At 43.5% G+C, this 17,365-nt stretch overlaps 1 protein-coding gene across 4 annotated transcripts in view; it reads left to right on the top strand.

Annotated features, from left to right (window-relative positions):
- NSD3 (nuclear receptor binding SET domain protein 3) overlaps positions 1 to 17,365 on the top strand; it is a 119,999-nt gene that overhangs the window by 60,424 nt on the left and 42,210 nt on the right. For all 4 annotated transcript variants that reach the window (XM_070765362.1, XM_070765358.1, XM_070765360.1 and 1 more), the window contains exons 12-14: positions 4,485 to 4,611; positions 6,747 to 6,944; positions 16,584 to 16,757. In XM_070765362.1, the coding sequence (XP_070621463.1) occupies positions 4,485 to 4,611; positions 6,747 to 6,944; positions 16,584 to 16,757 (499 nt within the window). The remainder of the gene's footprint in view (positions 1 to 4,484; positions 4,612 to 6,746; positions 6,945 to 16,583; positions 16,758 to 17,365) is intronic.

Raw genomic sequence — 17,365 nt, 5'->3', positions numbered from 1 at the left:
TTGAACTGCTGACCTGCAGATCTACAGTCAGCTTTAGTGGCCTGCAGTACTGCACTCTACCTGCTGCGCCAACTCGGCTCATGTAGTTCTGCAGTTCAGATCTCACCAGCGGCTCAAGGTTGACTCAGCCTTCCGTCCTTCCGAGGTGGGTCAAACGGGGACCCGGATTATTGGGGGCAAGAGGCTGATTCTGTAAACTGCATAGTGAAAACACTATGAAGTGGTATATGTCTAAAACAGTGATGGTGAACCTTCTTTTCCTCAGGTGCCGAAAGAGTGTGAGCGTGCGCTATCGTGCGTGCACAAGTTTATTATTTATTTGTTTGTTTATTTGTTTATTTATTTGTTTATTGGATTTGTATGTCACCCCTCTCCGTAGACTTGGGGCGGCTAACAACAATAATAAAAAACAGCATATAAATCCAATACTAAAACAACTAAAAACCCCTTATTTTAATACCAATCATACAAACAAACATACCATGCATAAAATGTAAAGGGTATCTCAGTTCCCCCATGCCTGACGACAGAGGTGGGTTTTAAGGAGCTTACGAAAGGCGAGGCGGGTGGGGGCAATTCTAATCTCCGGGGGGAGTTGGTTCCACCACAGAGAAGGCTCTTCCCCTGGGTCCCGCCAACCGACATTGTTTAGTTGACGGGACCTGGAGAAGGCCAACTCTGTGGGACCTAACTGGTCGCTGGGATTCGTGCGGCAGAAGGCGGTCCCTGAGATAATCTGGTCCGGTGCCATGAAGGGCTTTATAGGTCATGACCAACACTTTGAATTGTGACCGGAAACTGATCGGCAACCAATGCAGACTGCGGAGTGTTGGTGTGACATGGGCATATTTGGGAAAGCCCATAATTGATCTCGCAGCTGCATTCTGCACGATCTGAAGTTTCCGAACACTTTTCAAAGGTAGCCCCACGTAGAGAGCGTTACAGTAGTCGAGCCTCGAGGTGATGAGGGCATGAGTTCCCACACCCATAATTCAATATCTGGGGAGGGTGACAATAGCTTCGCCCACTCCCCAGAGGTCATCTGGAGGCTGGAATAAAACTGTTCCCCAACTTCTGGTGGCCTAGTGGGCTCATGTTTCACCTTCCCGAGGCTCCAAAGGCTTCCCTGGAGCCGGGAAGGGTAAAAATGCCCTCCCCCATCCTCCCGGAGGTTCGCAGGAAGCCAAAAACGCTCCCCCAGAGCTTCTGCGCGAGCCAAAAATCACCTGGCCCGCACCCAGGCACGTTGGAGCTGAGCTAGGACAACGGTTCGCGTGCCAGCAGATATAGCTCCGCGTTCCACCTGTGACACCTGTGCCACAAGTTCCCCATCACCGGTCTAAAGCAGTGTTTCCCAACCTTTGCAACTTGAAGATATTTGGACTTCAACTCCCAGAATTCCCCAGCCAGCAAATGCTGGCTGGGGAATTCTGGGAGTTGAAGTCCAGATATCTTCAAACTGCCAAGGTTGGGAAACACTGGTCTAAAGGCTATTGCTGTAAGTGAAATATGGTCATGTCACACTTTTTTTTGCTGCTGTTGTAACTTTGAACGGTCACTAACCGAACCGTTGTACCCTAACCTTGATTTAATTTGCATTTGTCTCCTTAAAAACCTGAGTTCAAAGTGCATTTACAGGTTATTTTTTCTTTTTTTAATTGAATTTTTTGAAACATAAAGCATAAACAAACATATTTCATTTCATTTCATTTATTGGATTTATATGCCGCCCCTCTCCGAAAACTCAGAGACACATCCTACAATACATGAAAGCAATTTGCGGAAATTTTGCATTTTTCAATAAAGTTGTTTTTACATTGCCTTTTCTACATTGCCCTCTTTTATTTTGACTGGCTTTTTTAAAAAATTCTGTTTTTTTTTCTCTATCCAATTTTTTTTTTTTCATTAAGGGTCCTCCATTATTTTATAGTCTAATCTCATTCAGGTCTTTTCCGAGATACGTTTGATTGTATGTCTTGTTGATGTTCTTCTTGGGATGCGGCTGCACCTGATTTGTGCAGCTCCTTCCTGTATGTCCCTATCCATATTTCACATTTATTTCTGCTTGCTTGCTTGCTTCAGTGGAAAAGAAAATTAGCCCCAGTTATTTTTAAGATCCCTTCTGCAACAAAACAGATTCCGTCACCTTAATTAAACTGACCCGCAAATAAGGGAAATGTCTTAGATGGCCCAATGGAGAAGAGCCATTGCTTCCTTAAGTTCACGAGAGGGAAGGTGACTGTTCTGTCTGGGTTCCCCCAGACCTCAACACCAACTGGAAAAAACAGCCAGACACTCTGGTAAAAGCCAAAAGTATTTTATAGCTGGAAAAAATAAGCACAGAGGAAAACCTGTTCTTCCCAACAGACAGGCTATAATACGTTACAGCAGGGTCCTGATGTCCAGACAATACAGCAAGCTTCTTGCTGGCACCCCCCCCCCCCCCCCAAGGTTTCAATAGTCAAAGGCACAAACCAGGATTCCAAGACGCCAAAGTTCACAGCCAGGTCCCAAGACTCTCAAAGATAAAACTCCACAAGCCAGGAAGGGTGGGTCTGCCTTTTAGCCTTTCCCAAGAGCACCACACCCAAACCCAGCTGTTGCCTCTTTAATGCTGAAAGTACTTAGCCAATTGATTTCTTCTCTGAGTAGCTCTTCTTTGTCGCAGATCAATTATGGCTTGTGCATTTTCCTCTAAGGAATCCAGGCTGCTTGCTGGGGAGAGCTCCCCCTGGTGGGACTCTGGCTGTCCTCCCTCTTCTTCAGCCTGGAATTCCTCCTCCTCGTCTGTCTGCACCTCCTGTTCCTCAGCCTCTCCCTCTGAGCTGGAAACCGACAGAAGATCAGCCGTTCCCTGAGGGGCCTCAGACGGAACCACAACAGTGACCCTAACAGCAAACACTGACATCCGTTCTGACTCTCTGCTTGTTGGTCCTAGCCTCCAGCCCTTTTGGAAACGCTCCCCACAAAATGTTCCTCAGGTGTTTTCAGGATGTTTATGGTGCTGCTTTCCTTCACTCGTTTTCCTTGGGTGTCTCCCTTGTGCTGGTTCTGGCCAACCCAGAAAACCATCCTTCATCCTTCACAGCAATAGAAGGCATCCCTTGGAAGTCCTTATGGGTTTGGACGAGTGGGAAGATGGACGGAGGGATGGATGGAGAGCATCTCTCAGATTCCACACATTGTTTCACTCAGCTACATCCACACTGTTCAGAGAATCATTCTCTGTCTCTCTCTTTCTCCCTGTCTCTCTTTCATTCCCTCCCTCTCTCTCTCACTCTCTTTCCCTCTCTTCCCCTCTCATTGTCTCTCTCTCCCCCTCTCTTCCTCTCTCTCACTCTCTTCCTCTCACTTCCCCTCTCATTGTCTCTCTCTCTTCCTCTCTCTCTCTCCCCCCTCTTCCTCTCTCTCTCACTCTCTTCCCCTCTCATTATCTCTCTCTTTTCCTCTCACTCTCTTCCTCTCTCCCTCCCCTCTTTTCTCTCCCTCCCTCCCTGTCTCTTTCTCTTTCATTCTTTCCCTCTCTCTCCCTCTCTCTCCCTCTCTCTTACTGTCTCACTCTCTCTTCCTCTCACTTCCTCTCATTATCTCTCTCTTCTTCTCACTCCCTTCCTCTCCCCCCCTCGCTCACTGTCTCTCATTATCTCTTTCTCTTTTTCTCCCTCCCTCTCTCCCTCCCCCTCTCACTCTCTCCCTCCCCCTCTTTTCTCTCTCTCCCTGTCTCTCTCTCTCTCTACCCCACTCTTTTACTCTTCCCTCTCTCTTCCTCCCTCTCTTTCTCTTTCTCTAACTTTCTCCCTCCCTCCCCCTCTTCCTCTTCCTCTCTATCTTTCATTCTCTCCCTCTTCTTCCCTCTCCCTCTCTGTCTCCCTCTCTCCTTCTGTCTCTTCATTTCTCTCTTTCACTTTCTCTCCCTCCCCAGTATTTCTCTCACTCCCCCTCCCCCAAATCTGGTTTATCTGCTGCCACCTAGTGACAGCTTTTCATTCCCTGCCTGATTAGAGCTTCCTCATTCACCTACTCAAAGAGGATCAATTCTTTCGTTAGAATAAATGAGCAATTATTTTTACAAGTTAATCCATACTGCAAAACTTTTTTTTGGCAAAAATAGCCCTGGTTTTGCAAAAAAAAAAAAATGGTTGGAAAATGTGCCAATTTTTTGCAAAAATGGGGGTGTTTTTGCTTTCCCCAAGCCCCCTGGAACTCTCTGCAGGCTTCCCAAACCTTCTGTGTGCATGGCTTTTCACAAAAGTAGGCTCATTTTTGCGAAAAACTGAGATTTGGGAGGCTTGCAAGGTGCTCCTGGGGGCCAGGGAGGACAAAAACCTTTTTTTCCTTACTTACCTCTTGCGTCTTATACACCGGTGCGTCTTATAGTCCGAAAATAGTTGACTGGATTGAATTAGAAACTCAGTGTCTTTATTTCAAATCTCTCTTCTCTCTGTCTCCCTCTGTAAACCCCCTCACTCCTTTTTCTTTTTAAGATTTGTGAAAGCACCGGTGAGTCTCTAGTCTCCTGTGAAGGCGAATGCTACAGGGTCTTCCATCCAGAATGCCTTGGATTGAGCTCGCAGCCTGATGGGAAGTTTATATGCCTGGAATGCAAAAATGGTAAATAAGTGGAACTTACTTACTTTCTTTCTTTCTTTCTTTCTTTCTTTCTTTCTTTCTTCCTTCTTTCCTTCCTTCTTCCTTCCTTCCTTCCTTCCTTCTTTCTTTCATTCTTTCTTTCATTCTTTCCTTCCTTCCTTCTTTCTTTCTTTCCTTCTTTCTTTCTTTCATTCCTTCTTTCCTTCCTTCTTTCTTTCCTTCCTTCCTTTCTTCTTTCCTTCCTTCCTTCCTTCCTTCTTTCTTTCTTTCTTTCTTCCTTCCTTCTTTCCTTCCTTCTTCCTTCCTTCCTTCTTTCCTTCCTTCCTTCTTTCATTCTTTCTTTCCTTCCTTCCTTCCTTCTTTCTTTCATTCTTTCTTTCCTTCTTTCTTTCTTTCTTTCTTTCTTTCTTTCCTTCCTTCCTTTCTTCTTTCTTTCCTTCCTTCCTTCCTTCCTTCCTTCCTTCCTTCCTTCTTTCTTTCTTTCTTTCCTTGAGAAAGTGGCTGGAACACCAAAAACTCTAATGCTACAAAACAAGGATCAGTTACGGGCTTTCGAATGTCTGCTCAACAAATTCTTGCTTGCTTTCTCTTTCAAAATGGACTGCAATTTAAAATTTCAAGCCTAATCCACATTGTGCAGCATGACAATTGAATCCATTTGTGTGTTTTAGCATTGAGTTCATGAATTAACTTAATGCCTATTCTTCCTGTTGATCTCCATTTAGGACAGAGGTCTTCAAACTTGGCAACTTTAAGACTTGTGGACTTCTACTCCCAGAATTCTCCAGCCAGCTACGCTGGAGTTGAAGTCCACAAGTCTTAAAGTTGCCAAGTTTGGGGACCCCTGATTTAGGATATTGGTCCTCTTTGTTTTCCTTCACATTGGATATCTAAAGAAAATGGCATAATAACTATGAGGCAGTCAGGATCGAACTACTGGCAGTGGGCAGAGGGGAGGAGGGAGGAGGGGAGGAAGGAAAAAAGAAAGAAAGAAAGAGAGAGAGAAAGAAAATAGCAATAGCACTTAGACTTGTACACTGCTTCACAGTACTTTACAGCCTTCTCTAAGGGGTTTACAGAGTCAACATATTGTCCCCCAACAATCTGGCTCCCCATTTCAGAAGGATGGAAGGCTGAATCAACCTTGAGTCATGATCGAACTTCTGACATTGAACTGAATTTGCCTGCAATACTGCATTCTAATAGATTAAAATCGACAGATGATGGATGGATGGATTGGTAGATAGATAGATAGATAGATAGATAGATAGATAGATAGATAGATAGATAGATAGATAGATAGATAGAGATAGATAGATAGATAGATAGATAGATAGATAGATAGATACGGTAGGTAGGTAGGTAGGTAGGTAGGTAGGTAGGTAGGTACATAGGTAGATAGATAGATAGATAGATAGATAGATAGATAGATAGATAGATAGATAGATAGATAGATACGGTAGGTAGGTAGGTAGGTAGGTAGGTAGGTACATAGGTAGGTAGGTAGGTAGATAGATAGATAGATAGATAGATACGGTAGGTAGGTAGGTACATAGATAGGTAGGTAGATAGGTAGATAGATGATAGATAGATAGATAGATAGATAGATAGATAGATAGATAGATAGATAGATAGATAGATAGATGATGGATGGATGGATGGATACGGTAGGTAGGTGGTAGGTGGATGGATGGATGGATGGATAGATACGTTAAGTAGGTAGGTAGGTAGGTAGGTAGATAGATAGATAGATAGATAGATAGATAGATAGATAGATAGATAGATAGATATTAATAGATAAAAAATAGACAGAAACAGATAGAGATAAGACATTGATAGCAGCATCACTTAGACCTATATACTGCTTCACAGTGCTTTACAGCCCCTTCTAAGCAGTTTGCAGAGTCAGGCTCTTGCCCCCATCAATCTGGGTCCTCCTTTTACCCACCTCGGAAGGATGGAAGGCTGAGTCCACCTTAAACCTGGTGCGAATCAAACTATCGAACCTCTGGCAGCAGCGTACGTAGCGCTGCGGTGCTGCATTCTAACCTCAAAAATGCCACAATATTTTGCAAACGACCATTCAGGTCCCCAGCCCGAAAGAACGTCTCTGCCTTCCACCCAAACCTTTTTTTTTTCATTTCTCCTCTTCAAAGGGCAGCACATATGCTTTTCCTGCAAACTTGCCGGCAAAGACGTGAAGCGTTGCTCGGTCAACACCTGCGGCAAATTCTACCACGAGGCCTGTGTCCGCAAGTTTACGACAGCCGTTTTTGAATCCCGAGGATTCCGTTGCCCTCAGCATTGCTGCACCGCGTGCTCTATGGACAAGGATATTCATAAAGCAAGCAAAGGTAAGGAAAGACCAGGATACTCCCATTCCTGCTGGGAGGCGTCGTCATGAAAGCTCCAAATAATTCCTGTGCGTTTTGCTTACCTTCACGAAGGAATTCTTGCTAAGAGTTAGGAAAAGCAAAGTCCCAAAACAGCGACAATCTAACTGGGAAAATGTAGTTTGTTTTTGGCAAATTGTTTGCTCTCCAAGCGTCTTTCGATTTAGTTTCTGAATACAGTAGTACCCCTAGATACGAGCATAATTCGTTCCAGGAGGGAGCTTGTATGTCGTATCTGGAACAAATGGCTTTAGACTTTGTTTTTCCCCTCCGAGATAACCAAAAGCAAGGATTCTTGCGCCACCTAGTGGACGCTCGGCTCGTATCCCAAATTTGAGCTCGGGACTTGAACAGAAATGTCTCTCCCCTCCTGGCTCGTACCTTGAAATACTCGCATATGGAGCAGCTCGTATCTAGAGGTACTACTGTAGTTATGAATGTTAATGAACTTCATGAACTCAATCTGTCTAGTCTGGAGGACAGAAGGGAAAAGGGGGGACATGATCAAAACATTTAAATAAGTTAAAGGGTTAAATTATTATTATTATTTATTAGATTTGTATGCCGCCCCTCTCCGTAGACTCGGGGCAGCTTACAGCAACGATAAAAACAATATATAATGACAAATCTAATAGTTAGAATCTAAAATAACAATAACACATTTAAAAAGTATAAAAAACAAGAAACCCCAATATATAAAAAACATACATACAGTCATATCATACATACAAAACTACATAGGCAAGGGGAGATGTTTCAGTTCCCCCACGCTTGACGGCAGAGGTGGGTTTTAAGGAGTTTACGAAAGGCAAGGAGGGTGGGGGCAGTTCTAATCTCTGGAGGGAGCTGATTCCAGAGGGTCGGAGCCGCCACAGAGAAGGCTCTTCGCCTGGGTCCCGCCAAACGACATTGTTTAGTTGACGGGACCCGGAGAAGGCCAACTCTATGGGACATGACCGGTCGCTGGGATTCGTGCGGCAGAAAGCGGTCTGGTAGATACCCTGGTCCAGTGCCATGAAGGGCTTTATAGGTGATGACCAACACTTTGAATTGTGACCGGAAACTAATCGGCAACCAATGCAGACTGCGGAGTGTTGGAGTAACATGGGCATATTTGGAAAAGCCCATGATTGCTCTCGCAGCTGCATTCTGCACGATCTGAAGTTTCCGAACACTCTTCAAAGGTAGCCCCACGTAGAGAGCATTACAGTAGTCGAGCCTCGAGGTGATGAGGGCATGAATGACTGTGAGCAGTGACTCCCTGTCCAACTGGTGCACCAGGCGAACCTGGGCATAAATAAGGTTCTGTGGGGAAGTGTTTTTAATAGGAAAGTGAACACAAGAACAAGGGGGCACAACCTGAGGTTAGTTGGGGGAAAGATCAGAAGCAACGTGAGAAAAGATTATTTGACTGAAAGAGTAGTAGATGCTGGGAACAAACTTCCAGCAGATGTGGTTGGGAAATCCACAGTTACTGAATTTAAACATGCCTGGGATAAACAGAGATCCATCCTAAGATACAATGCAGGAAATAATATTAGGGCAGACTAGATGGACCATGAGGTCTTTTTCTGCTGTCAATCTTCTATGTTTCTATTACCGGGCTTGGTAACATCATCGGCAGGATTTTGCCTGGCCTTGGTGTGGCGTGTGGTCAGTTGATTGTGCGATTACATACCAGACATTTATAGCTAAAGAGGAATCCTTCTGGTCACTGCACCTCAAGAAGGATAAAATGGAATTGGAAGATGTGCAAAAAAGGGCAACAAGAATTATCAAGGCGTTGAACCCAGGTTGCAATGCCTTGGTCTCTTCAGCCTTGAAAGACGGCATTAAAGAGGTGACTTGATCGAAGTGTATAAAATCATGCATGGGATAGAAAAGGTGGATAGAGAAAAATTCTTTTCTGTATCACACAATCCTAGGACGAGGAGGCCCTCCCTAAAGCTCATAGGTAAGAAAGCGAGGACAAATAAAGGGAAATATTTCTTCACCCAGAAGGTCGTTGATTTATGGAATTCCCTTCCAGAAGAGGTCGTGACAGCTGTCAGCCTGTATAGCTTCAAGGCAGGATTAGACAGATTCATGGATGCCAAGTGTATCAGTGGTTATTGAAACGGATGTCCATGTGCCGCCTCTATGTTGGTTGAGGCAGGCAGGGTTCCCTTAAGTACCATTTGTTGGTGGTCAAGGGAAAGGGATGTTCTTGCCTTCTCTTTCTGCTCAAGATCCTTAGGGACAATTGGTGGGCCACTGTGTGACACAGAATGCTGGACTCGATGGGCTTTGGCCCAATTCAGCATGGCTCTTCTTAGGTTCTTATGGATGGACAGACAGATGGAGATAGATAGATAGATAGATAGATAGATAGATAGATAGATAGATAGATAGATAGATAGATAGATAGATAGATAGATAGATACATAGATAGATACATAGATACATAGATACATAGATAGAGAGAGAGGGTTTTGCCTTCTCTTTCTGCTCAAGATCCCCATGGACACTTGGTGGGCCACTGTGTGACAAAGAATGCTGGACTCGATGGGCTTTGGCCTGATTCAGCAGGGCTCTTCTTATGTTCTTATCTTCTTAGGAATAGGTTAAAAAAAATCCTGAAGATGTTACCTAGCCTGGTAACAAAATGTTCAGAAACTACATTGAAAGACACTTGGAGAGGAAGCCACTGCCAAAATCTAAAACGCAAGCAACAAGTTTTTTCTATGCCCGGGGTCCCCAAACCTGGCAACTTTAAGACTTGTGGACTTCAACTCCCAGAATTCTGGGAGTTGAAGTCCACAAGTCTTAAAGCTGTCAAGTTTGAAGTTTCTATGTAGTTTGTTCTCAGATTCTTTAAAAGTCAGCCTGAACAGGTGGAGACAACCCACAGGTAGAATGTGATTGCTATTTTCCCACGGTTTTTATGAAGAAGAAAAAAAAGTCTTCACATTCCTGCAATTGTTTTGTGTTGGGAGGACTGTTTGCCAAGAACCTATAAACCTTGACAAAAGGTTTGGGCTTTTGGTTTACAGGAAATACAACATTTGCAGGAGAGAAAAGAACGGAAACCTTTATACCAACCTCTTGGAACCTCCATTCTGAATTAGTTGTGGAATGTGTGTATCTTACTTCTTCACCACATGATTTGCAGAAGCATTCTATGTGTGTAAAAGTACATCTACTTTATTTGCACACTGCAAGACATGGAACCTGACCTTAACCCTAAAGATATTTTTCCCCTGCTGTTTGCTAGGAAAAAAGATCAAAGCAACCCAAAACTAAATCAGATCCCCCCCCCCCAATCTTTTGAAAGAAACATTGTGTATTTAATTTCATCCTGTTTCATCAGATGCAGGTAGCCAGTGGTTAACGGGGAACTGAATTCACAGACTTGCATGTTACATAATTGTCCTTTCTGATAGATAGATAGTGTTCTGCCGGCGTGTCCCAACCGCCCGTAATTACAGGGTAATTAGTCCAGAAAGACACACACCACACGATAGAAGGAAAACCCAAAAGTCTTTATCAACAGAAAAACGGAAACAGCTCCCTTTTTAAATGTCAAAGGGATTTTCTGGTCCACACAAGGCACAGGTTAGAAACATAGAAACATAGAAGTCTGACGGCAGAAAAAGACCTCATGGTCCATCTAGTCTGCCCTTATACTATTTTCTGTATTTTATCTTAGGATGGATATATGTTTATCCCAGGCATGTTTAAATTCAGTTACTGTGGATTTATCTACCACGTCTGCTAAAGGTTAAATGCAATCCAATTGCTCACCCAATAACTGGGAAATTGAGTCCAATTTTAAAGTCCAGAGAGTCCACACACACAATCCTGAACAGCAAAAACCACGATCTTGATGAAACTATGAATCAGATAAATTGCCATGAGGCTAAAACAGCAGGCTGCACTTTTATCTGTAGCACTAATTACAGCAGCCCCCACCCAACCACAGGTGGCCTCATTTGTCTCCTGTAATAATCCTTCAGTTGTTGTCTCCTATGCATCACTCTACGCATGCGTGGATGTGTCATACGTTCTTGTTCAGAATCCAAGGATGATAAGGATGATTGATCTCCTCCTGGGCTGTCTGCCAAACTCCCCTCTTCCAAGTCACCCCCACCTTCTTCTTCTTCCGAGGAAACTTCACTACCTGACTCTTTCAGCAATAAAACAGGCCTATAACATGGTGATGTTTCCCCTGCATCCACCTCCACATTCCTTGGGGCAGGAGCTGGGCCAGAGCCAACCACAACAGACAGACAGACAGACAGACAGATGAGAAGGAAATGGAAGGACTATATATAACATTTGTAGCTCCCTGATTTGTGTTTAAAGAAGATGGCCTTCCATCTTCCATTTTACAATTAATAATAATAGAAACATAGAAACATAGAAGTCTGACGGCAGAAAAAGACCTCATGGTCCATCTAGTCTGCCCTTATACTATTTCCTGTATTTTATCTTAGGATGGATCTATGTTTATCCCAGGCATGTTTAAATTCAGTTACTGTGGATTTATCTACCACGTCTGCTGGAAGTTTGTTCCAAGGATCTACTACTCTTTCAGTAAAATAATATTTTCTCATGTTGCTTTTGATCTTTCCCCCAACTAACTTCAGATTGTGTCCCCTTGTTCTTGTGTTCACTTTCCTATTAAAAACACTTCCCTCCTGAACCTTATTTAACCCTTTAATATATTTAAATGTTTCGATCATGTCCCCCTTTTCCTTCTGTCCTCCAGACTATACAGATTGAGTTCATTAAGTCTTTCCTGATACGTTTTATGCTTAAGACCTTCCACCATTCTTGTAGCCCGTAATAATAATAATAATAATAATAATAATAATAATAATAATAATAATAATAATAATTTATTAGCTTTGTATGCCGCCCCTCTCCGAGTAATAGGGAATGAAAATATGCATAACATCAGACCATGCATCTTGCAAGACTATGCTTTTTACAGATACTATATCTGAAAAAGAAAATCAAAGAGTTTACGAAAGGCAAGGAGGGTGAGGGCAGTTCTAATCTCTGGAGGGAGCTGATTCCAGAGGGTCGGAGCCGCCACAGAGAAGGCTCTTCCTCTGGGTCCCGCCAGACGACATCGTTTAGTCGACGGGACCCGGGACCCGGAGAAGGCCAACTCTGTGGGACCTGACCGGTCGCTGGGATTCGTGCGGCAGAAGGCGGTCTCGCAGGTATCCTGGTCCGGTGCCATGAAGGAAGACAAGCAGGAAGCTTAAACACAACTCCCCCTTCTCAGGCAAAAGTAAAGGAAGTGATTGAGCAGAATAATGAGCTTTTATAGCTTCAATGAGGAAGTGACAAAACAGCCTTGAATATTAACTCTTCAAGTACAAGTTAACTCTTTGAGTGCACTTTAACTCTTTAAGTACAAGTTTAGTACAAGTGTACAATATGCAGTTTACAATGGCAATCTCTAACAACCATGTACCTTGTGCTAACATGTCTCACCCTCCCAGGCTGCAAAGGCTTCCCTGGAACTGGGAGGAGGGTAAAAATGTCCTTCCCCACACCCTGGAGGCTCTCGGGAAGCCAAAAACGCCCTCCCAGAGCCTCTATGTGAGCCAAAAATCAGCTGGCTGGCACACACATGTACGTTGGAGCTGAGCTAGGGCAACGGCTCATGTGCCCGCACATATGGCTCTGTGTGCCACCTGTGGCAGCCTTGCCATAGGTTCGCCATCACTGGGCTAGCTGGTCCAGTAAAGGGTGGGTTTTCTTGCAATGGAGGAAGTAGGAAAAATTGCTTTCACTATGACAGTTTTAAGCAATTCTATGGAAAAATACTGGCGGTATTATCAATGATAATAACTTGGGGGACTTACAGCCAGTGTTCCCTCTAATTTTTTGGGGGGGTGGGCGGAAAAGTATAGTGTCTGAGCAGCAGTCCCTTCGGGACTGGGCGGCACAGAAATATTAAATAAATAAATAAATAAATAAATAAACAAACAAACAAACAAATAAAAAACCCACCCTGTTTTGCCTCTGAGAATTTCAAAATAAAATACTGTACTGTGTGTCTATAACAGTGAGCTCATAAAACTCTATCAATATCAAAATGCCACTTAAATAGTTGAGCTAGTTTCAAACTAGATTTTGATTTTCTTTCTCTCTTCCTTACTCCCATTCTTTTTCTTTCTCTTTTCCTTCCTCTCTTTTTTTCTATCTGTTTCTCTCTCTTCCTCTCTTCCTCTCTCTCTCTCCTTCCCTCTCACTCTTTCCCTCTCGGCTTCTGGGCAGGTTTGGAAAACTCTGAGTTGATGATGATTTTTAAGTGAGCGATGGCTCACGGCTCAGCTTAGAGGGAACTCTGCGTTACAGCCCAGGCTGCCTCTTCCTTCTTTAGCCAAGTACAAACCAACTTACCTCTTTTTGGAGAAGTTTGGCTTGGGCTTCATTGGCTTGTTCTTCGGGAGATATTGGGGTATTTCTGCCCTTTGTTTTAAATCTGCACAAAACGCTCCATATTTCATTGTCAAAGCACTTTTGCATCACTCATTGGGGTTTTCCCAACCGTCAGGGAGATCGAAGGGAATGGGATACAAGACAATTAATTTGCTCCACTGATAACCTCTAGGGCAGTGGTCCTCCACTTTTCTAATGCCGCCGACCCCTTAATACAGTTCCTCATGTTGTGGTGACCCCCAACCATAAGTCTAGCACCAGTTCTCCTAAGAGAGCTTTAAGCTGATTGGCAGGAAGGTCAGAGGGACTTCCCCACTGTAAACACCTGATTGGTCACATTGTAAAAACATGTTCCAAGGCGCCAGAATAGAAGGTTTCGTTCTTAACACCAGGGGAAATTTGTCTTTTCCCATTGACCTAGGTGACCCCTGTGAAATGATCATTCAACCCCTAAAGGGGTCTCAACCCCCAGATTTAGAGCCACTGCTTTAGAGGGGGGGCTAATATTATTTGACTATCAATTAGACATTGCCAATATGATCTGTGCATGACTGTTGCTAAGGGGTTTTTCTTCCTTTCTCATTGTTTATTTTATTATCTCTTTCTTTAAAAAACAATTGAAAACTGGCTTCTATGCTAGATAACATTTTCTGAACCTTCTCTGCAACTCAGTGGAATAATCCCAATATATGTGCAACGACCTTTGCTATCTAAATGTGCTCGCTCTGGAAGCCAGGAGGAATCGCACCATTAAAAGTGTCCTTGCTTTTTGCAAACTGTAAATACCTCCGATTGGATGCAGAATTTTTTTTTAATTGAATATATTAAACCAGTGTTTCCCAAACTTTGGACATATGTGTACCCCTTCTAAAAATTTTGTAACACTTAGTACCCTCGTCAAAAAAAAAGTGGATGTATTTTAATAATATGCGCATTTTGGGGTCTTTATCGTCCCCGAATAGAGAAATGGTGTCTTGAAATTAAGACAACATTTTAGTTTAATTAGATTCCACCTTATTCCATTTGAGATGTTTCTATTCTGCACAATGGAACTGTATGTACTGGAATAGAATAGAATAGAATTGAATTGAATTGAATTTTATTGGCCAATTGTGATTGGACACACAAGGAATTTGTCTTGGTGCATATGCTCTCAGCGTACATAAAATAAAATATACATTTGTCAAGAATCATATGGTACAACACTTAATGATTGTCATAGGGGTCAAATAAGCAATGAAGAAGCAATATTAATAAAAATCTTAGGATATATTTGTTGGTACATACGCAAAATAATAAATGAAAAATAAAATTATTCATAATAAAATATAAATAAAAGGTATATTATAAATAACATTAATTTGGATCAATGAGAAGGATGATATTGTGCTGAGATGACAGATTGTCATAATTTGGTTCCCTGGTTGTTAATAATAATAATAATAATTTATTAAATTTGTATGCCGCCCCTCTCCGAAGACTCGGAGCGGCTCACAACAATAATCAAAAACAATATAACATTGCAACAAATCTAATATTAAAAGAGAACAATATATAAAACCCCGACAATGTAAAACCCATGCAACACATATATACCAAAAACATAATATATAAAAGCCTAGGGGAGATGTCTCAGTTCCCCCATGCCTGGCGATATAGGTGGGTCTTGAGTAATTTGCGAAAGACAAGGAGGGTGAGAGCCATCCTAATCTCCGGGGGGAGATGATTCCAGAGGGTCGGGGCCGCCACAAAGAAGGCTCTTCCCCTGGGGCCCGCCAAACGACACTGTTTGGTCGACGGGACCCGGAGAAGGCCAACTCTGGGACCTTATCGGCCGCTGGGATTCGTGCGGTTCCACGTCCAATAGTCTGTTCCTTTTTTTCAACTTAATGTCTACAAATGCTGAAATATGAATATAAATATTAAATATAAATATGAAGTTGGAAAAGTATTTCTGAACGCATACCCCCACCAAACTCTTCCCGTATCCCTGGGGCTACGAGTGCCACACTTTAGGAAACACTGTATTAAGCTAAAGCCAGAGTGGTGCCCTGACCTGCTTGTCTCCCACACAGAAGGTTGAGAGTTCAATCCTAGGCAGCGACCAATGTCTCTCTATCAGGGCGCAAAGAGAAAATAATCTGCTGTGAACTCTGCATAGGCGTCAGGAAGGGCAGCCAGCCAGTAAACGCTCAGCGCCATTCATTCACCCTGACACTCTAGGGATTACAGGGTCGTAAAAAGGGGAAAAAATATACCGTGTTTCCCCGAAAATAAGACACTGACTTATATTAATTTTTGCTCCAAAAGTTGTGCTACGTCTTATTTTCAGGGGGTGCCTTATGTTTCTCAAATAAGACAAATTCACAGGCAGAAAAGCTGACACCCCCAAAGAAAGTGTACCGTACTGTGCACTGATTACGGTACGGTACCTGTCAGTATGGCACCCACACACACATACGACGGCACTTATATGGTACAACAGTATACTCCCGCTATTGCAGCTTCCAGCCACCAGAGGAACTACAGTCTACACACTGTAGTGGAGACTGTAATGGCGGTGAGACAGCAGCAGACTGTGTCTGCTGTACTGGACGGTACAAAGCAATGGAAGGGGCCAGCAGGGGACGCCACATTATTACGGTACCGGTATGAACAGCTTTGAATGGTACCGTATGTTTTTCCACCATACCGTATGTAAACTTGACTATGCCTTATTTTCGGGCAGCGCCTTATACAGTGGTACCTCTAGATACGAGCTGCTCCACATGCGAGTATTCCAAGTTACGAGCTGAGACACGAGCAAAATTTCTGTTCGACACCCGAGCTCAAATTCGGGATATGAGCCGAGCGTCCACTAGGTGGTGCAAGAATTCCATTTTTTCCAGTTATCTCGGCGCAAAAAGCCAAATCTAAATGCATTCGTTCGAGATATGAATTGATCGACATACGAGCTCGGCTCTGGCACGAATTAAACTCGTATGTCGAGGTACCACTGTATTAGCAAATTCTGCAAAAACTCTGACATGCCTTACTTTCGGGGTACGTCTTATTTTCGGGGAAACAGGGTAGAAAAAAACTAAGCGAAAGCCAAACTTGATCGAGGTCCGGAAGTGTGTTCTAAACAGACTGTGATCTGGTGCATTTTATATTAAACAGGTCGCATGGTGAGATGTTTGAGATGCCCCATTGCCTATCACTCAGGAGATGGCTGTATTGCTGCAGGAAGCTTGTTTGTGTCATCTCACATCCTCATCTGTAGTGACCATTCCAAAAGAAGCCATCACTCCTCATCAGCTGTAAATGTAGGCTTTTGTTTCGTTTGTGCAAGAGGTGAGCTCTGGTTGTTGTTTTTTTTTGCCTTCTTTCTGTCGATCTCTTTGATGTTGAGTGTTTGGTTTTTTAAAAAAAATGAAATATTGTACCCCCAAAATCGCACACCCTCACTCCCGATGTGCGTTCCCATACTCGTGTTTCCCTGAAAATAAGATCCTGAATTACAGGAGTCCCTCTACCTATAAACGCCTCTACTTACGGACTTTTCTAGATAAGAACCTGGTGTTCAAGATTTTTTTTTGCCTCTTCTCAAGAAACATTTTCCACTTGCAAACCCGAGCCTCCGAAACTGTAACCCGAAAAAGCAGGGAGAAGCCTCCGTGGGGCCTCTCTAGGAATCTCCTGGGAGGAAACAGGGACGGAAAAAGCAGGGAGAAGCCTCTGTGGGGCCTCTCTAGGAATCTTCTGGGAGGAAACGGCCAGAAAAAGCAGGGAGAAGCCTCCATGGGGCCTCTCTAGGAATCTCCTGGGAGGAAACAGGGCAGGTAAAAGCAGGGAGAAGCCTCTGTGGGGCCTCTCTTGGAATCTCCTGGGAGGAAACGGCCGGAAAAAGCAGGGAGAAACCTCCGTGGGGCCTCTCTAGGAATCTCCTGGGAGGAAACAGG

Source organism: Erythrolamprus reginae, chromosome 12 (genome assembly GCF_031021105.1).
Source record: "Erythrolamprus reginae isolate rEryReg1 chromosome 12, rEryReg1.hap1, whole genome shotgun sequence".
Taxonomy (NCBI): domain Eukaryota; kingdom Metazoa; phylum Chordata; class Lepidosauria; order Squamata; family Dipsadidae; genus Erythrolamprus; species Erythrolamprus reginae.
Note: the sequence above shows the minus strand (reverse complement) of the source record. Positions and strands in the feature narration are given on the sequence as shown.